Source organism: Diplotaxodon limnothrissa, linkage group LG19 (assembly GCF_057381915.1).
Source record: "Diplotaxodon limnothrissa isolate DT_005_m linkage group LG19, D_limnothrissa_male_GT1.1, whole genome shotgun sequence".
Taxonomy (NCBI): Eukaryota; Metazoa; Chordata; class Actinopteri; order Cichliformes; family Cichlidae; genus Diplotaxodon; species Diplotaxodon limnothrissa.
The window spans coordinates 32342506-32359605 of record NC_140614.1 but is presented as its reverse complement, the minus strand read 5'-3'; the positions used below and the strand labels follow the sequence as shown (position 1 = coordinate 32359605).

Here is a 17100-nt window from a genome sequence, read left to right as displayed (position 1 = left end):
TTGGTTCAATTGGTCTGACTAAACACCACCCTCGCCGCCACCTCCACACACGCACTCCCTCTCGTGCTCTCCCTCCCACACCCACACCTTCCAAAACGGACCCCTTCAATCCACCCGGCAACCTCCTCCCCCCCTTTTCTTTTCTTCTTCTCACACTTTGTGGGCTAAGCTGCATGCTCACTGTCCCGAAACGTGATGAACCATCCAGCCCTATGGGAATTTCTCCTCCCAGTTTGCTAGCGTCAGCTACATCTGTGTCTGTGTAGTTCCAACAGCAGCAGCAGCAGCAGCAGTGTGGCAATGGCAGTGACTTGGCTCAGGCATCAGACTGGCTCTCAGTGACATTCTGCTTCAACTTGACTGAGAGGCAGCACCGTTTCCACTCAGCTCAGACAAGCAGGGAAACTTCTCTCCTGCTTTTATTCTTTGGCTCTGGCTTAGATTCTTATTTAATTTATTAATGCCAGAGGAAGGATCCCTTGCAACTTTAAGGATACTTGTCTCATCTGGACAGACCAGACCGCTTTGGACAGCTGAGAATAATGTGATGCCGTACGCTGCGCCTCTTGAGCAGGGATGACCGAAATCTTCCGGTACCCACCCTCCTCCTCCCACTCTCCGTCAGCTTTCTCCTGAGCCTCTGCGTTCACACTTTTCCCCAAGACCCCTCCGGCACGCAAGGGTCAAGTCAGCAGGATTTCTCATCCACCACAATCCTCTCTCCAACTGTGTTGTGAGCCTGTTCCTCAGCACCATACTTGAGGAGAAAGGCTTCCCAAGCAAAACAAAGGGATTAAAAATGAACTTTGCTCTCACCAGGAGACACGGTCTTCCCTTAAACAGAAGACTGTGAGATCTGATGAAAGTCAACTGTGAGTATTCCTCTTTTTCCCCCCCTTTACATCAGTGGTTTGTTTCACAGTCTCCTGAGAATCATGCCCTTTCTGATTAATGCACAAAGGCATGACCTGGATTCAAGAGGAAATAGCATCATGTGTGCACAAGTGCATGTCTGAGAGGTCTCGGCATGTTTTTTTAATGTAGCCTTTTACCTTAATGAATGCAGCAGAGCTCCCAAAAAGATTTGTACATTTATTCTTCAGGCAGACATGCTGTCCAGAAAAGCACCATACACTACATTATATGTGCATCTATTAGCCATATGTCAGTTGTTTTAAAAAAGTTGCTGCTCCTAATTATTGCTAAGTCAATAAAGCCTTGACTCTTCACATATCTTAATTATTTTCTCCTTAATTGCTTTGGAGTTTTAATTTTAGATTCCTGAATGCTTTGATAACCTACACACATTTTTATGTAGACGCTTAATCTGTCTGTAGTTGTGCTGTTTTATTGCACAATCATATTTCTACCCCACACCATCTCCTCTCCAGCCCTCCAATCACCGTCTTTAGCCTCGTCTTAAAACATCTGATAATAGCGCATATATTTGATTTTCTTCTGCACACTTCTAAAATGTTTAATTCATCTTCTTTAGTTGAATTAAACAAGCAAAGAAAGAAAAAAAGGCATTTTGATTCACTTCCACAAAGCCAATCGATCTTTTCCTTCAAAAGCTAAAGCTCTTTTCTTCCCTTCCCCTCTCTGATTAACTGGAAATGACAAAACAGAGAAGGATTAAGCAGTGAAGCGTGATTTTAACGAGTCCTTCCTGTCCCCACAGACCTTGTGAGGTGTTACAACAAACGTTGAGAGGTGCTCGTGCTCTTGAGAAAAATCCTGGAAGCAGTTACCATGGAACAGTAATGGCAATGTTATGGACGAGTAGTCTGTTTTACCACAAGAAACATCCACTATTATATTAGTAAAATTAGGATTTTATGGTGAAACATTTCACGTTTTCAACTTGGGAGTTTTCATGCTCAGATGTACCATAAAGAAACCTGCCATCATCCATGTAATGGTGTGCAGTCTCACATGTGTTCCTCCCTCAGCTGCTTGGTTCTTCCAATATCTTTTGTTGTGCAGACAAAAGTAATATCAGCGCAGAGGAAATGGGGCGAGTTGGGAACAAACATCAGAAAACCCAGAGGCACAAACGATATTTAGCAAATTCTTCACACAAGAATTCAAATGAGCCAGATCATTATCCAAATGATGGGGTCTTAATGAAATGTTGTAGTCACTCATAAAACAGTACTCACTGTTATTGTTTTATTCCCTCCAGTAGCTGCCAAATCTATGCACATCACAATATTCGCCTAACGATCGTGGTCCTCATTTCTCACGGGAGGAAAGCTGTAATTTAACTTGTGCTGGTTTGAAGAACAAAACTGTTAAGCAGCAAAACTCGTATTTTGATCTTTTCCTTTAGCTGATTTTATCCTACACAATCATCCTTTTACCGCTAATGCTTAAATATCTGTGCTTGGCAGCAGTTCTTAATGTGAATATTTTTATTTGTTCTTTCCCCGTCAGTGGCACAAACGTGATTCAAGCAATATCGTAGAGCCACCCTCCTCTTCCAGAATCGAGAGCTCTTAGCAATAGTCCAGTGAGCTGACTGCAAACCATCAGCTCTGGGCTGATTTGCACATCGCCCATCATGCAGATGCATGCCCTACAGTATGGTTGCCTCTGTTTGCTTTCCCTTGACTTGTCTCTGTGTTGCTTTCTCTTCCTTCTGATGATCACTCTCATGTCCTTTCCCTTTTACTAATGCCACACACGCGCTATTTGAGTTTGTGCTTTTCGCTGTGCTGTGCATTTGTGTTTCCACCAAAGGACAATGTAAAGAAAGGTTACATGTGACTAGGAGGCTCGGTGGGGGCAGTGTATGAGGCTGCTGCACAGGAGCCCTGATGGCGAGGTGCCAGAGGACCTGCAGGAAGCCAGCCTTCGACCAGATTTGTGCTACCTGTGCGGACTCACACTGTTAATCACTGGATCAATGACCATTACTTATGCATACCAACACAATATTTGAGAGAATGGTCTGATAGCCTTAGTATGTATAATTAATAAGGGAGACTCAGTTTCCTTGGCAAGAGCAACACGATTTCTTTGCACCACTGTTTGGAGCTGATGCACTCTTTTCTCCTCTTGTTTAAAACCATAATTTAAAAGCTTTTTGTAAGTTCAAATCAAACATTTTTCAAACCTCCCCTGTGTCACGGGGTCACAAAACTTGCCTACTCCCCAGTGTACGTCACATTTGATAACAAGCTTCATCCATAAAAAGCTCCAAAAACAGGACACAACAGACGATATTCACTATTTATAGTGAGGCAGAGGCCATGTTTACTCCACAGTCTGAGTTCTGAGTGTACCATTAAAATGCTTCCTGCTTCGATTTAGAAGCTATTAGCGGGCTGTAAGCCTAGAACACATCAGTCATCAGTGAGTCAGAAATATCTCTGTGCACCTATCATCATTAATTCATTCTTTTCTGAAAAAGGGTAATCAGATTGCTTGCATCACAAAATTGGAAAAACTAACAGAAAAACCAAAGACAGCTAAGAAATAGTCCACGCCTGTGCGTTTTGAGAGTGTACCTGACTTATCTGGGCTCAGCAAACATGTTTAGAGAGGGTAATATTTTCCAGGCCACATTAAATAGCCTATGACCATTGTAATAAAAAATGTATCAGATGACTATGTGGAAAGAGTGTGTGCCTCTCATAGTGATTAATAAAGATTTATTAGCTATGGGCAGCGCTGCTCAGCTTTATAGCTTCAACCAACCGTTAGGGTGTCCACTAGTAAATTTAACATTTATACTCTCACTTACCATCATTTGTGGCAAAAACACACGGCTGTTTCAGGAAGAAATGGGAAACAAAATAGAAGATGTGACCATAGATTGGATATTGTTTGCAGGATTAAAAAGTAAGCAATGAGAGAAGCGTCTTAAACCCGCATTCTTCTGCAAGAAGCTAAAAGTACCCAAAACGACTTCCAGTTAGTCATGGTAAAAGTGCGCCCTCTTTCTCTCATAAGGTTTCACGGATCAGGACATAATAAAAATCATCTGGCCCTTGGCGGATGAAAATTGGGTAAATACAACCTTAGATTAACCTTTTTAGAGGAAATTTAGCTAAAATGCACAGAGACCTTATGAAAAACTCAGTACAGCCTTACTGTTTCCATAGGAGTTAAGAGGGTAAGTAGCAGCCAGGTACTGCTTATTAAATACACTTGATTAACTGATCATCAGAAATTGTGAGCACCTCTATAAAAGAAGAGATTTTGTTTGCTGGTCAGATGTGTTAACAGAATTTGCAAGAAGGAAAGACGTCAGCAACAACATCAGTCTGGATATGAGTATAAGGTCATTTAGAACCAACTGGAAGTCTGTCATTCGACAGAGAGAAAGATTATTCACAAGTGAAAAACAATCAAGACAGTTGCCAACTTTCCACGAGTGGACGTCACAGCACACGCCAAGGTCAGACTGTGCAATGCTCAGAGAAATTGCAAAAAACCTCCCAAAGGCTACATCTCACACCCTACAGGCTTCAGTTAGCATGTTAAATGTTAAAGTTCCTGACAGTACAACTAGAAAAAGTCTGAAGAAGTACGGCTTGTTTACAAGGTTTGCCAAAAGAAAGCCTCTTTTCTCTAAAAAGAACATGGCAGCATGAGTTAGCATGACTTGCAAAGTTGTTTCTGAACAAACTAAGACTTCTGGCACCTTTTTCTATGCTTAAGTGTTTTCTAACATTCACACTCTTATGGATGCATCTAACTTAGGGTTAATATTTTGCTCAAGGATATTTTGCCTACAGACTGGACTGAGCAGTCAGGGAGTGAACGACCAAACGTCTGATTCCTGGGGGACCTGCTCTGCCTCCTGAATAACTGCCACCCCAAAGTGATGTGGCTCAAAGACCCCAACAGTGGAGATGTTTGGCCATAATGCAAAGTGCCACATTTGGTGAACATGAAACACAGCATATCAGCTCATAGTGTCCGAGTGGCGGAGGGTTTGAGGGGTGATGATTTGGTGTTGTTTTGCAGGGACTGGACCTGGGTACCTTGCAGTTAACTATGAACACCTGTGTATACCAAAGTATTTTAGAGACAAGTGAGAGGCCATCCAAAGCGTGCCAAAAATGAGTCAGGAGAGACCACCTACAACCAGCAAATCTCCAATAGAATGGCTGAAAAACAAAAGAATCAAGATATTGCAATGGTTAAAGTCCAGACAGTCTAGAGTTAAGCAAGGACCTTCAGAGAACTGTGCATAAACAAATGCCTCAATGAAATGAAGCATCGCTGTATAGAACAGATGGCCAAAATTCCTCCACAATGATGTGAGAGACTGTTACAGTCACACAGAACACAAAAACTCCAAGTTATTGTGGCTAAAAGTGATTCAACAAGCTATTTAATCATGGGATATAGTTCGTTTTTCATTTTTCGTTTTAGTCTTTGTTGAATAAATAATTACATGGTATAATATGTCATATGTTGTTGTTTATCTGGGGTTATATTTGCCTAATTTTAAGACCAGCTCAGAACCAGATAATTTTTTATCATATCCTGATATGTGAACCCTTAGAATTAAGGGTCGGTGCCCGATACCATGACTGAATATAGAAGTCTGATTAGTTCGTGGTCTCAGTTGCCAGCTTTTTGTGTCGTGACAAGTTGTAATATTGATTTTCCCAAAGCACTTCCATTTACAGTAAAATAGATGATGAAACAGTGTATACTTTAGGTCAGGCCTACCTTGTGATTGGAAAGCTCTGACTGTTTGACACCTGGCTTCAAAACTCCAAGATGCCAACATTGGAAGCACTTAAAGACTTAACAGGACTTTACAAAATGACGCATGGCATCAAGGTGGCAACATATGTGCTGTTTTTACAGTCTATGAATGGGGCTTAGTTAATACCTAGCTTGTGAACGTGTTGGAAGTTTGAGCAGCAGAATTACTTTGTGTTTAGCAGACCATAAAAAGAAACCAACAGGGAGTGAATATGGACTCCAAATGACAGTGATGCTATTCAACATGTTACTTTTGTCGTGCTACATTGACACTAACATGATGTTATCTGGAAGATGTTAACTGAGGCTGACATTAGTTTGTGTAATGAACATTGACAAATTGATCCATCTTTTGATGGGATCACACTAGCTGCAAAGTCCATCGTCAATTCAGTGTCTTATTTTAGCATGTTAGTGTCTCCAGTCTTAGTATATTGGCTACTGATAGTTGATTGATGCTATAAAAGGTCTAAAAAAGGAAGCCAACAAAGAAATTCCATTAACCTACATTATTTTAAATGGCCCACAGGGGAACACTCTGGTTTCCAAAGACTTCTGGTTATATTGAAGTCCAAGAGGCACCTTGCTCTATAATCTCAATAAATAATTTCATGTTGACTTTATGGATTAAATTACTAGTCATAGGTTGAAATCACTAGAACTTTAGGTTGATTTTGATTACAAGAGTCAGAAATGTGAATTATTAAGATTTGTGACTGAAGTCGTTAATCCTCAGTTTCACAGGAGTCACTGGTCACTCATCACATCAAGATTAAAAACACTAAGATGGTGATGGCAAAAACTCTCTCAGCTTGAGGCTTGTTATGGGAGTGGGTAATGTCTTTGGACTTCGGGAGGAAACCAGAGTACTAGAAGAGAACCCACTCAAGCTCAGGGAGAGCATGTAGTCTCCACACACAAGGGCCCCAGCTGGCCGGTGGGTTTGAACCCTCTTGCTCTGAGGCGACAGCGCCAACCACAGCATGCCGCCCATATTTGAAATTTGTAAATAGTTTATTCAAAGCAGGGTAATGATGCAGGGATTCGAGTAATGTGATATGAAATGCTATTCTATAACAAGATGAGGGACATTTGAAGTCCTGCCGGAGGACTCCAACTGTCGCACCGTCACTGTAATGTTATTTGTGCGGGCCTCAGGCTACCACTGGCACTCCTGCTTACCTGGCACTGTCCAAGAAATGCCTGTGAATAAGAACGTTATTTCTCAAGTGAGGTTGTGATTATATCCAGAGAATTACATTGCGGACAGCGATACATCTCTTTCTGGAGGAGTTATCCACCTGAGCGTGACGTTAAGAGAAAGTTTCCTTTTACCCGAGCTCAGACTCCAGCAGCATTTTCAGGATCACAAAATAATCTCAAAATAACTCTGACAAAGTCATTTTAAGTAAACTGGAGTTTAACGACTTTAGATTCAAAGATTTAAACAATTTTTTGTGCCTAAACTAAGGTTACCATTTGGGATACTGTTAGATATCTACATTTGGTTATTTACTTAGTAAATGAAAGTAGTCTTTTAGTCCAGGCTTAGTCAGCTAAAACATAAATGCTTGTATACGTGTCTGAAACCCAGTTCCACAACACTGACTGCTGTCCTAGCTGTGCCTGTGTTTTGGAACAGGCTGGCTGAGAGGGTAATATGTAAAGCTGTCTGTACCTACATGTGTGCCAGTACTCTGGCTGACAGCCTGAGGCTGCATTTGCTGCTACCCACATGGAGGTTATCTGCACTGAGTTCATTGTTGCTCTGCACTGAGAGTCTCAGAGCATCTGCACCTCCCCGATGGTAGATTCACCATATGCCGTAGCTGTATTATTTTCAGTCGAACAGAATAAGTGTGAATTTGAACATAAAGTTTTAGAGTTTGGAAGGTCGTACACAGGACACAGATGCTGGGCTGTAACATGGCGATTTCCTAATTTTAAGCAGACCAAGTGGCAGGGATGAAAATACCAGTGCCGTGGTGCCCAGTTGGCTGCAGCATTTCCTGAGGGAAGACTGACCGCTCTAGAAAGATAGAGGGAACGACAGCCTATTAACTCGTAGAAACAAGAGAAAAACTAGTGCCTCACAGCCAAGTAGCATTTATATATAAACAAATAGTCTACATGAATGGGTATGAATCTGTATCAGTTGTATATGCAAATATATTCAGTTTCACAGGATTTAATCTTGCTTCAGTAGATTTCAAACTGATCAAAGTCAGTGCAAGACCGCACAGATGTGTTTGTACTCCATGATAGACGAGGCATCAAGCCATAGCCATTTCCTACGGGCTTTGGGTGGATAGCCTCACACTCGCTATTAACTGTAGTTTCCAGCACAGAAGAACATTTTCACCTGGTCTAACCTGAGAGGGAGGAACCCTGTATGTTGTGAGCTTCCATGTGCATGTGCGATTTTTCACTGTGATCAGTTGTGAATTAATAGCTGTAGTGGTCACTTACTGTCCCTGCATTCATATGCTACTTTCCCCCCTACATCCAAGAAAATGCATTAGCAGGAGAAACCAAGCTAATGATCAAACATCAGGTTTGCCTACTTGCTAATTAAATGCGGTCCATCCTAAAAATGACAACAGACTGATACATGCAAATAAGCTGACAGCAAGTCTCAAGTGTATGCAGGCAATTACTACCTATACTGGATCTGTGAAATGATATATAATATATGTATAAATTAAACATCTTCCAGCAGATTAACGCTCCCTCCAAAAACATGTTAAATTGACAATCATGTCGACTACACACAATGCATGTGACTAGTAGCGCCAACAACCTTTCCAAGCATCTGACAATTGTTTGTAGGCTCGGGCCAATCACAAGCAGCAAACGTGTAACATAGTAAGTACACAAAAATAATAGATCATCACTTGATAGGTCTGCTCCATTCTGTTGGATATAAATTGATATTGCTTTATAAATAAATGTACTTATTTACTTAAGCAAATATATTAGGCGCTTCGAGTAGGGATATTTAAAATACTGTTTTATTTACACATGTAAAAGAAACTTGTTATTACAAATAGAACATATTTGTATGTGAGCGAACAATTCGTTTCTCAACAAGAATCTCAAAATGCAGTGAATATCTGTCAGAGAAGGATGATTACTAAAATATTCACTCTCTAAAATTGCAATGGCTGAATGAATAACAAAACTACAATCCCCATCATCACTTGTCTGTTTCAGAATTTCAGTTTTAACACAAGATAAAATCATTTGTCCTTTTTTGCATTTTGTCACAGACACAAACATATCAGCCTCAGTATTAACACCCCAACATGAATTTAAGTCCAGGTTTGACTAGTTCATGTACACTGAACTGCTGCCATCTAGTGGCAGACATACAGAGTAATGCTTCTTTTCTTCTTTTTTTCAGGAGGGCTTAGTGGAAATGACAAACCTGGTATTAAAGACTCCTGCGATACTTGGATGCCAATAACCAGGAGAAGGCCATGGAAGGAGAAAACATGAACTCCACAGTAAATACCAGCACGATGGATATCCACCTGGTCACCCACAGTCTCTGGGAGGTGATCACCATTGCAACTGTCTCGGCTATAGTCAGCCTCATTACCATTGTGGGGAATGTTCTAGTAATGGTCTCCTTTAAAGTCAACAGCCAGCTGAAGACAGTGAACAATTACTACCTGCTGAGTCTGGCAGCTGCAGATCTCATCATAGGTGTTTTCTCCATGAATCTATACACCTCTTACATACTGATGGGTTACTGGGCCTTGGGAAACCTCGCCTGTGACTTGTGGTTGGCATTGGACTACGTAGCTAGCAATGCCTCAGTCATGAACCTGCTGGTGATCAGTTTTGACAGATATTTCTCCATCACCAGGCCTCTAACTTACAGGGCCAAACGGACTCCTAAACGAGCTGGGATCATGATAGGTTTAGCGTGGCTAGTGTCACTTGTTCTGTGGGCCCCGCCTATTCTCTGCTGGCAGTACTTTGTTGGAAAGAGGACTGTACCCGAGAGGCAATGCCAAATCCAGTTTTTCTCTGAGCCTGTAATTACTTTTGGGACAGCTATTGCAGCCTTTTACGTCCCTGTATCTGTCATGACAATCCTCTACTGCAGAATCTACAAGGAGACAGAAAAGAGGACCAAAGATCTTGCAGAGCTTCAAGGGATTAACTGTTCTACAGAGTCTGGGGTGGCTCAGCCTCAGAAAACCATCATCAGATCTTGTTTTAGCTGTAAACTAAGTTCAGCATCACAAGACAGGAACCAGGCCTCGTGGTCCTCCTCCACCAGGAGCAACGCGGTCAAATCAGCGGCCACCACCAGCGATGAGTGGTCCAAAGCTGGTCAGCTGACCACCTTTAACAGCTACGCCTCCTCTGAGGACGAGGACAGGCCAGTGTCTCCAGGAGGCTTCCAGACCTCTTTTGGGAACCAGGCTTGCAAAGCCACCAAGAGTGGAGTATGCAGCGAGAGCGAGCAGCTCAGCAGCTACGATGAAGAGAGTTTCTTTCAGACGCCACCCAAAAGCAACTCCCAGAAGAGCAGCAAGTGTGTGTCCTACAAGTTTAAACCAGTGACCAAGGAAAGTCACACGGAGCACCAAAGCAGAAACGGAGACACGAAAATCACATCGCCAACATTCTCCTCGGCCGAGTCCATGAGCGTTCCGTCCACCTCCACCATGTCCAAGCCCATAGACACAACGCTGAAGAGCCAGATCACCAAGAGAAAAAGGATGGTGCTGATCAAGGAAAGAAAGGCAGCTCAAACTCTCAGCGCCATCCTGCTGGCCTTCATCTTAACATGGACTCCTTATAACATCATGGTGCTGATTTCTACCTTCTGCTCTCAATGCATCCCCGTCTCCCTCTGGCACCTGGGCTACTGGCTGTGCTACGTCAACAGCACCGTCAATCCCATGTGCTACGCCCTTTGCAACAAGACCTTCCAAAAGACCTTCCGCATGCTCTTACTCTGCCAGTGGAAAAAGAAAAGGATTGAAGAGAAACTATACTGGTATGGACAAAACCCTGTGGTCAGCTCTAAAATGACATGAAGAAGTTGTGAGACAGTGGCTGTAAATCACATGTTTGCACCAATAACTTTATGAACTTGTGCATACGTATTAGGTGATATCAAAAGATATCCAGAGCCTAGTACATCTTATAGTGCTGCTCATTAATCAGTAGGTTTGCTATAGTGTATGGTAATAGCTAGGTTTCATTTGACGTAGACGTGACGTCGACGTAAAGCGCGAAATTTGACTGGCGGTCGGAAGTGAAAAAGATAAGCGCAAAATCACAGACAGACAGTACGCAAAATGCCTATGTCCTGTTGTGTTTACGGATGCTCCAGTAGGTCGACCCGAGAAACTGATAAACGGTATTTTAGGGTACCAAAAATAGCCCAACGAAGAGGAGAAAAATGGAAAATTCTAACCGAAAAACGTAGGAAAAAATGGATTTTAAATTTACGTTTACAGTCGGGAGGAGCAGAGTCTGCCAATGCCCGTGTCTGCAGCGACCACTTCGTCAGAGGTAATGTTATGTTTGCAAACGAACTTATTAGCATTAGGTTGTCGTTAAATTCTCGTTTACTTAGTGCTTTTAAGTTAGTAGTCTAATATTGACTTGATTGGGACTATAGGCTGCCCAAGTGCTTTGGATGACGAAGAGTCGGAGGACTGGGCTCCGACGGTCAATCTCGGCTACGAACGAAAACCCAGATCGGAATCAGTTCTCAAACGAGAGAAAAGAATGAAGCTTAAGGCAGAACAGCATCGATGTGCAGAGGCGATTTTGGATATGCAACAGACGGCTGAGAGCCCGGATTTGAGCCTACTTAATTAGGCTACTAACCCTGCCATACAATTGCAATGAGCTGCAATCACTTCTCCATCCTCCTTTGCAATTACCCAAGTCTTCAGAGGTGTCTCGTTAGACCTCTGAGAATGGTTTACCTTGAAACAAACAACTGTCACTCTAACGAAGTCCTAAGGATGTGGCATGTTTGTTGACGTTAAAGCCGCTACCGCTAACTGTTAGCGTGTTTAAGATAAAGCAATATAAGAACAAACACTCACCCTTGCAAACACCAAACTGTATCCATCACGGAGACGTTTTGTTCCAAGGTTGTGGACCCACCCGCTGACAAAAAAATTGTACGCCTCCAGACTCTTGAAAGCTTTCATTTGCTGCCTAGTGTAGTAAGAAGTCTGGAGGACCAAGTAGTTGGTGATATCCACAGCCTCGATAGTAGGCAAATCCTTTACTTCTGTGGTGTATTCGGACATTTTCAAAGAATACGGATCACGTCCGATATATTTTTTAACTATCTGTTTATATCTCTCCCGAGAAACGGGGTCTAAAGTTGCACAATAGCTGCTCTCCTGACTCTCCACAGTGTCCTCCATGTTTACTTCCGCCCTCCACTCAAAAATCGCGCTGCCTCCGCACGTCATCAGAACCACGTGACCGCAACCCAACTATTGCTGCTGGAAGAATATTATATATTTTGTACACTGTATGTAGGGTCAAAAATATACAAAACAAACCAGTATTTTTCTCCAAGTTGAAGCACATTTACGCCATTGATTTACACAGCAGCACACTTTGATATATGGAGACCATCGTGAAGTTGCTCCAGTCTAAAAAGTCAAGCTGATGCACTCATACCCAAAATGTCACAAGACACACAGAGCTCTTTAATTCTTAAAGTATTGTGCTTGTACTGATGAGGTGTATTTCCAAATGGCTGTCGTTGTTTTTATTTAAAAGGGCTAATATGCTTCATCGTGATGTCGGACTCTTGCTCGTTAAGTCAAGACACTTACTTGATGTTCATGAAAGCCTTTTAATGTGTGCCACTGTAATTTGTCCAATGAATAAATGTGTAGAGAGTCAGCTTCATTGTTTTGTCATCACTTGCTATGATTTTCATGTCGTGCGAAATCCCAGTGCAAAATACGGTTATAGGAATCATGCGTAAAAGGCATTAATGGATCACTTGAGTTTACCGATTGGGAATAACTAACTTGTTAATAATATCAGTGTTTACATTGGAAGTTTTGTGGAGGATTTAACAGCTCACACTGTTTATGAATTCTCTTTATTACATTTTATTCTCAGGATATTTTCGTTTTCATTAAGCATTGAACTACAGTATGTTTTACTGTGGCTAAATCAATATCACTGTATTTCTGGCAAACTTGTAATGTACTGTGGAAAATATGTTGGTGCGCTGCTCCTTTGTGTACCCACTGAATGGAAGATGCCTTGCACAGGCTATTTTTTTTTTATTATCTGTCATAAGCTATAATGCCATGAAACACTTCTTGGTAACTGTGATAAACCAGGAGTCTGCACTTGCAATTTTCAGAAAGAAAAAAACAAAACTAAAAAACATGCTTTGCTTCAAGTATACTGACTTGGTGTGTGATGGAAACAAAGCTAGAGCTAAATCTGTACTGCGACTTTTTACTGTATTTCAAGTTTGTGATGCGTTTTTGTTTCTTTTCAGTATTTTGTGATCATGTCCATGCATTTTTGAATAAAATGTGGTCAATAGAAGGTCCAGTAGTCACTACAAGAAAATCCCTGATATCACCCATTGTTGTGTTTAATGACAAAAACTCAAATCTGGCACAAATCCTGGGAATGACGTCCTTATAGCTCATCCTTCTTGCAGTCTCCACTCTGAATCAGTTTCACTGTGTCAGAAGGTCTCACCATCATCCATGCATACTTGCACAGCCGCTCCTTGTTGCAGTCTTTTTGCCAGTAGATGACATTTCTGCGATTCAGATTGGCGCCGGCGCAGGCGTCGTACCACCAGCCTCCTCCCGGCACCCCTTGAAACTCCAGTTTGGCACAGTTCTGGAAGTAGTTATCATTGTCTCTGTCTTTAGTGGTGAATTTCTGGTTGTCATGGAGATAGTTCTCTGTATCCAGCGTCAGAGCGTCTACGGTCGTTCCCTCAAACAACCCCAGTCTCAGTCTATAAGCTGATGCTTCATCCTCCACCAGGAATGGATCATACTCTCCCATCTTTGTGACAGCATCTTGGTCCACAAGTTTTATTCCTAGTTTATAGCGTGCAGGCCCACGGGTAAGCTGATGAAGGTAGTCATTCCCAAGCCAATGATCTCCAGTGATAAAACCAAAGCCTTTCTTATATTCAGCCCAAGTGCAATCAAAATTCACACTGCTATTCACAGTAATGTGCTGCACCACGGTCCAGCCTCCCTCCTGCATGGCACAGTAGGCCACAATGGGGGAGTCCCCTGGTTGGATCAGGTACACTCCGTCTCTGGCCCGGCCTGAAGAGGCCATCAGCATTTCATAGCAGTCTCTGGGCAGCACTGTTGAGCAATTAAACATCAGTCATATCAATCAGGGCAATCAGAATTACTTTATGGCTAAGAATTAGGCAGGTTTATCATATACATCACACATCGAGTCTATTACTCCATTACCAGCTTTTTTGATAATTACCACATATTTGTTTTGTCTTCATTTAGTACAAAAAGGTTTAACGTGTGAAAATGACAGTTATTTCACAAAGTTTATGTACTGATCCTCGACTCAGTGGAGTAGCTTTCTAAATTCTGTAATATTATCGTGATTGAAATGTGAAATTTAAATAACTTAAACAAATTACAAGCTGCTAGTAGGTGAGCTTTTCAGCTGCACATTCGTTTTGAAGTCTTCAAAAGGAGACGCAGAAGCTTTGTTTGCTTTTCCCAGTTTTTACACCAAGCTAACTAGCTTGCTAACATTAGCGTCTAGCTTAGAGAAACAGAACCGCCCCCCAACTGTTTTTCAAATTGCCAAACAACTTCTTTAAACCCAATCCATGCACAATTTGGTTATGTCTAATTTAAGGACCCCTCAGGTGTTCAGTGAATAGTTGCGGTCTGGTACAAACAATGCAGGTCAGGAATTGTAGTGATGTCTGAAAATTTGCTTACCTTGTATTACTTTCCACCCAAGGCATGATTAGATTTAAACACAAGTGCTAAAAGTCTATAAAAAATCCAGTACTTTATGAAAATGATCATTTTATTTATTTGAGGGACAAAATATCAGATCTTCTACTTTTGGAATCTGGTTTATTGTGCAGCTGTTGTGCAGCAATAAATAGCTTTAAATAAATTTACACATGGCCCAGATGGACTACAACATGTCCAAACCATCCTACTCCTTCAATTGTGCCTTGGAAAACATTTTTATGATGTCATGTTTCTTTTCTTCAAAGATAATCTTTCTAATATTACCAACAACCTTACGTGAACAGAAAGCTGTAGACAGGCAGAAATGTTGCTTTGAGAGAGCCGTGGCTTTCTGCTTGCAGCACTTGCAATGCACACTGCTCTTGTTCACTGTTCTCCTGATAATTTTCTTAAGAACATTGATATTAACCAATGTGAGAGAGGCCTTTACTTACAAATCACACTCTTGGAATAAAGTCTGCTGATCTGCTTTACATGGACAGGGTAACAATTCTGTCCAACATTTCTGAATGTGAAAGGACCGTCTGTCTGATCACATTCAAAAAATATGTTTCTGTACAAAATAATTTCTCAATGTTTCCCAGGTAAGCACAATAAAACATTGCTTTTCTAAAAGTTTTCTAATAGATTGCCTTTTAACAATGCACAAATAACCTCAGAGGACCTAATGCTTATCATCAGTGAGTCAATAAGCGATTTGGATCTAGAGGTTGGAATTAAACTCACATCCACAAGAGTAATCTTCACAGATAATCACAGATATGAATGTATTCAGCGTTTAAAAAAAATCAAATGATTTTCCAGACTAGTGTTTTGAAAATTCTCCCAAATCATGTTCAGCTTTTGTCCAAATCCACAACTGAAACAGACAGGAAAGAAAAGTCAAACAGGAAGTGAAAGCCTGCATAAATAAATACCTCTCATTCCACGGTTCAGGACCAATTTATGCTCATCTGGTGAAAGGAGATTTAGGTTTTCAGCTTGGAGATGCTCCATGTCAAGTCCAGTCACACTAAGCAGCAGCAAAACCACTGCTGGCGACAGGCATCTCAAATACTTCATCCTTTACTTTTTCTGTGATCAAACCAACAGCATTTTTTTAGTGATATGAGCTGATGTAACAAATACAAAACTCTATCCATCCATCTATTTTCCTCCGCGTATCCAGGCCGGGTCTCAGGGGCAGCAGCCTAAGCAGACAACCCCAGACCTCCCTCTCCCCGGCCACCTCCTAATACAAAACTGTGCTGAAGAAATATAAAATCAAAGCGCTTACATTAAGTAGAGCCACCTGTGTCCTGAAACACAGTGTAGAAATGTGTTGTCTGTACCAGAACCGTCTCCCACTCTGTATTTGTCTCCTCTGATCGAATGACAAGCAGCAGAAACACAAACACAATGGCCGACAGCTGAGTTCGGATTGAGAGACTGAATTGCAGTGCCCGTGCCTAGCTAGAGTTGGACTTTATCCTCAGGTTCACCTTAAAATGATAGACACCAGTCCTCGACTTATCTGTGCAAAGTGAGATAAAACCCACATTTAAACACATATCTCTGCCTTACTTAAATCACTTCAACTGTGAATGAGGTTTAAAGTCCAGCTGAGACTGAACTCTAAAGGTTCAGCCTTTGCTCATTTCACTCCTCCTCCTATTGAGTGTTTTTGTGAGTTAATTGGAGTGTGAAAGCCCCTGATCTCAACTGGTGTTTGCCCTCTGCTTCAACACAAGCCTATTATCTTGATTTATATCTAACAAGCGTTGTGTTCTGCTACAGTACTTAACGTTGGTGATTCTGTAACCTCCTGTATCATTAGTAGTTTAGACCCTTGTTATTTGTTGGACACTGGGATATGTATGAGAAAAAAAAACTGCCCCATAGGACTTGTATATATCCAGAAGTATTAGAGTAGTACACAGAGTACGGTTTCATTTTTGAGTTAGCACGCTGCACAGAACTGAAGCATGTTCATTGCATTTTACACATAGAATTGATTAAATGACCTCTTTTTAAATTCTGATCTCTTTTATTTCTTTATGTCATGTAACATCCATCAGTCTTTCCTCCCCATGTGAATTCTGCTGATTGTTTTTGCCTTCAAATTTTACCCATTTCAGAAGCATAAACACTAAAGAGCCAGAAACATCTGGTTCTTTAGTGTTAGTTGACCTTTTTCAAAGAGTGTTGCTTGTAATCTGACAGTTTAGTTCAAGAGTAGGGGAGACCGGGGATAGTTGTAACGTGGGTCAGTTGTAACACTTCCAATTTCTCCAATCAGGGCTAAGTTTCAAATGATGTGATTAATCCTGTGCATGCCCAACTCAGTTGTGCTATCACATGTGAAAAATCAGCACATTTT

At 41.5% G+C, this 17100-nt stretch overlaps 2 protein-coding genes across 2 annotated transcripts; one reads left to right on the top strand and one right to left on the bottom strand.

Annotated features, from left to right (window-relative positions):
- Positions 1–9179: 9179 nt before the first annotated feature.
- chrm5a (cholinergic receptor, muscarinic 5a) lies at positions 9180–10787 on the top strand. Its single transcript, XM_085343197.1, has one exon. The coding sequence runs from the start codon at positions 9210–9212 to the stop codon at positions 10785–10787; it is 1578 nt and encodes a 525-aa protein (XP_085199323.1). The 5' UTR covers positions 9180–9209.
- Positions 10788–12859: 2072 nt separating this feature from the next.
- Positions 12860–16324, bottom strand: LOC146612608 (fibrinogen-like protein 1-like protein). The gene is made up of 3 exons (XM_085343200.1): positions 16018–16324; positions 15659–15815; positions 12860–14090 (listed from the first exon to the last, which is right to left on the bottom strand). Exons 2-3 carry the CDS (start codon positions 15801–15803, stop codon positions 13396–13398), a joined length of 840 nt encoding a protein of 279 aa, XP_085199326.1. The 5' UTR covers positions 15804–15815; positions 16018–16324; the 3' UTR covers positions 12860–13395.
- Positions 16325–17100: the final 776 nt, after the last annotated feature.

Bases quoted from the DNA above. Each gene is read 5' to 3' on its own strand.
- LOC146612608 (XM_085343200.1), bottom strand. From the start codon at position 15,803: ATGAAGTATTTGAGATGCCTGTCGCCAGCAGTGGTTTTGCTGCTGCTT. The intron at 14,091-15,658 runs GTATTTATTTAT...ATTGCTCAACAG, and splicing joins CCTGAACCGTGGAATGAGAG to TGCTGCCCAGAGACTGCTAT.
- chrm5a (XM_085343197.1), top strand. From the start codon at position 9,210: ATGGAAGGAGAAAACATGAACTCCACAGTAAATACCAGCACGATGGAT.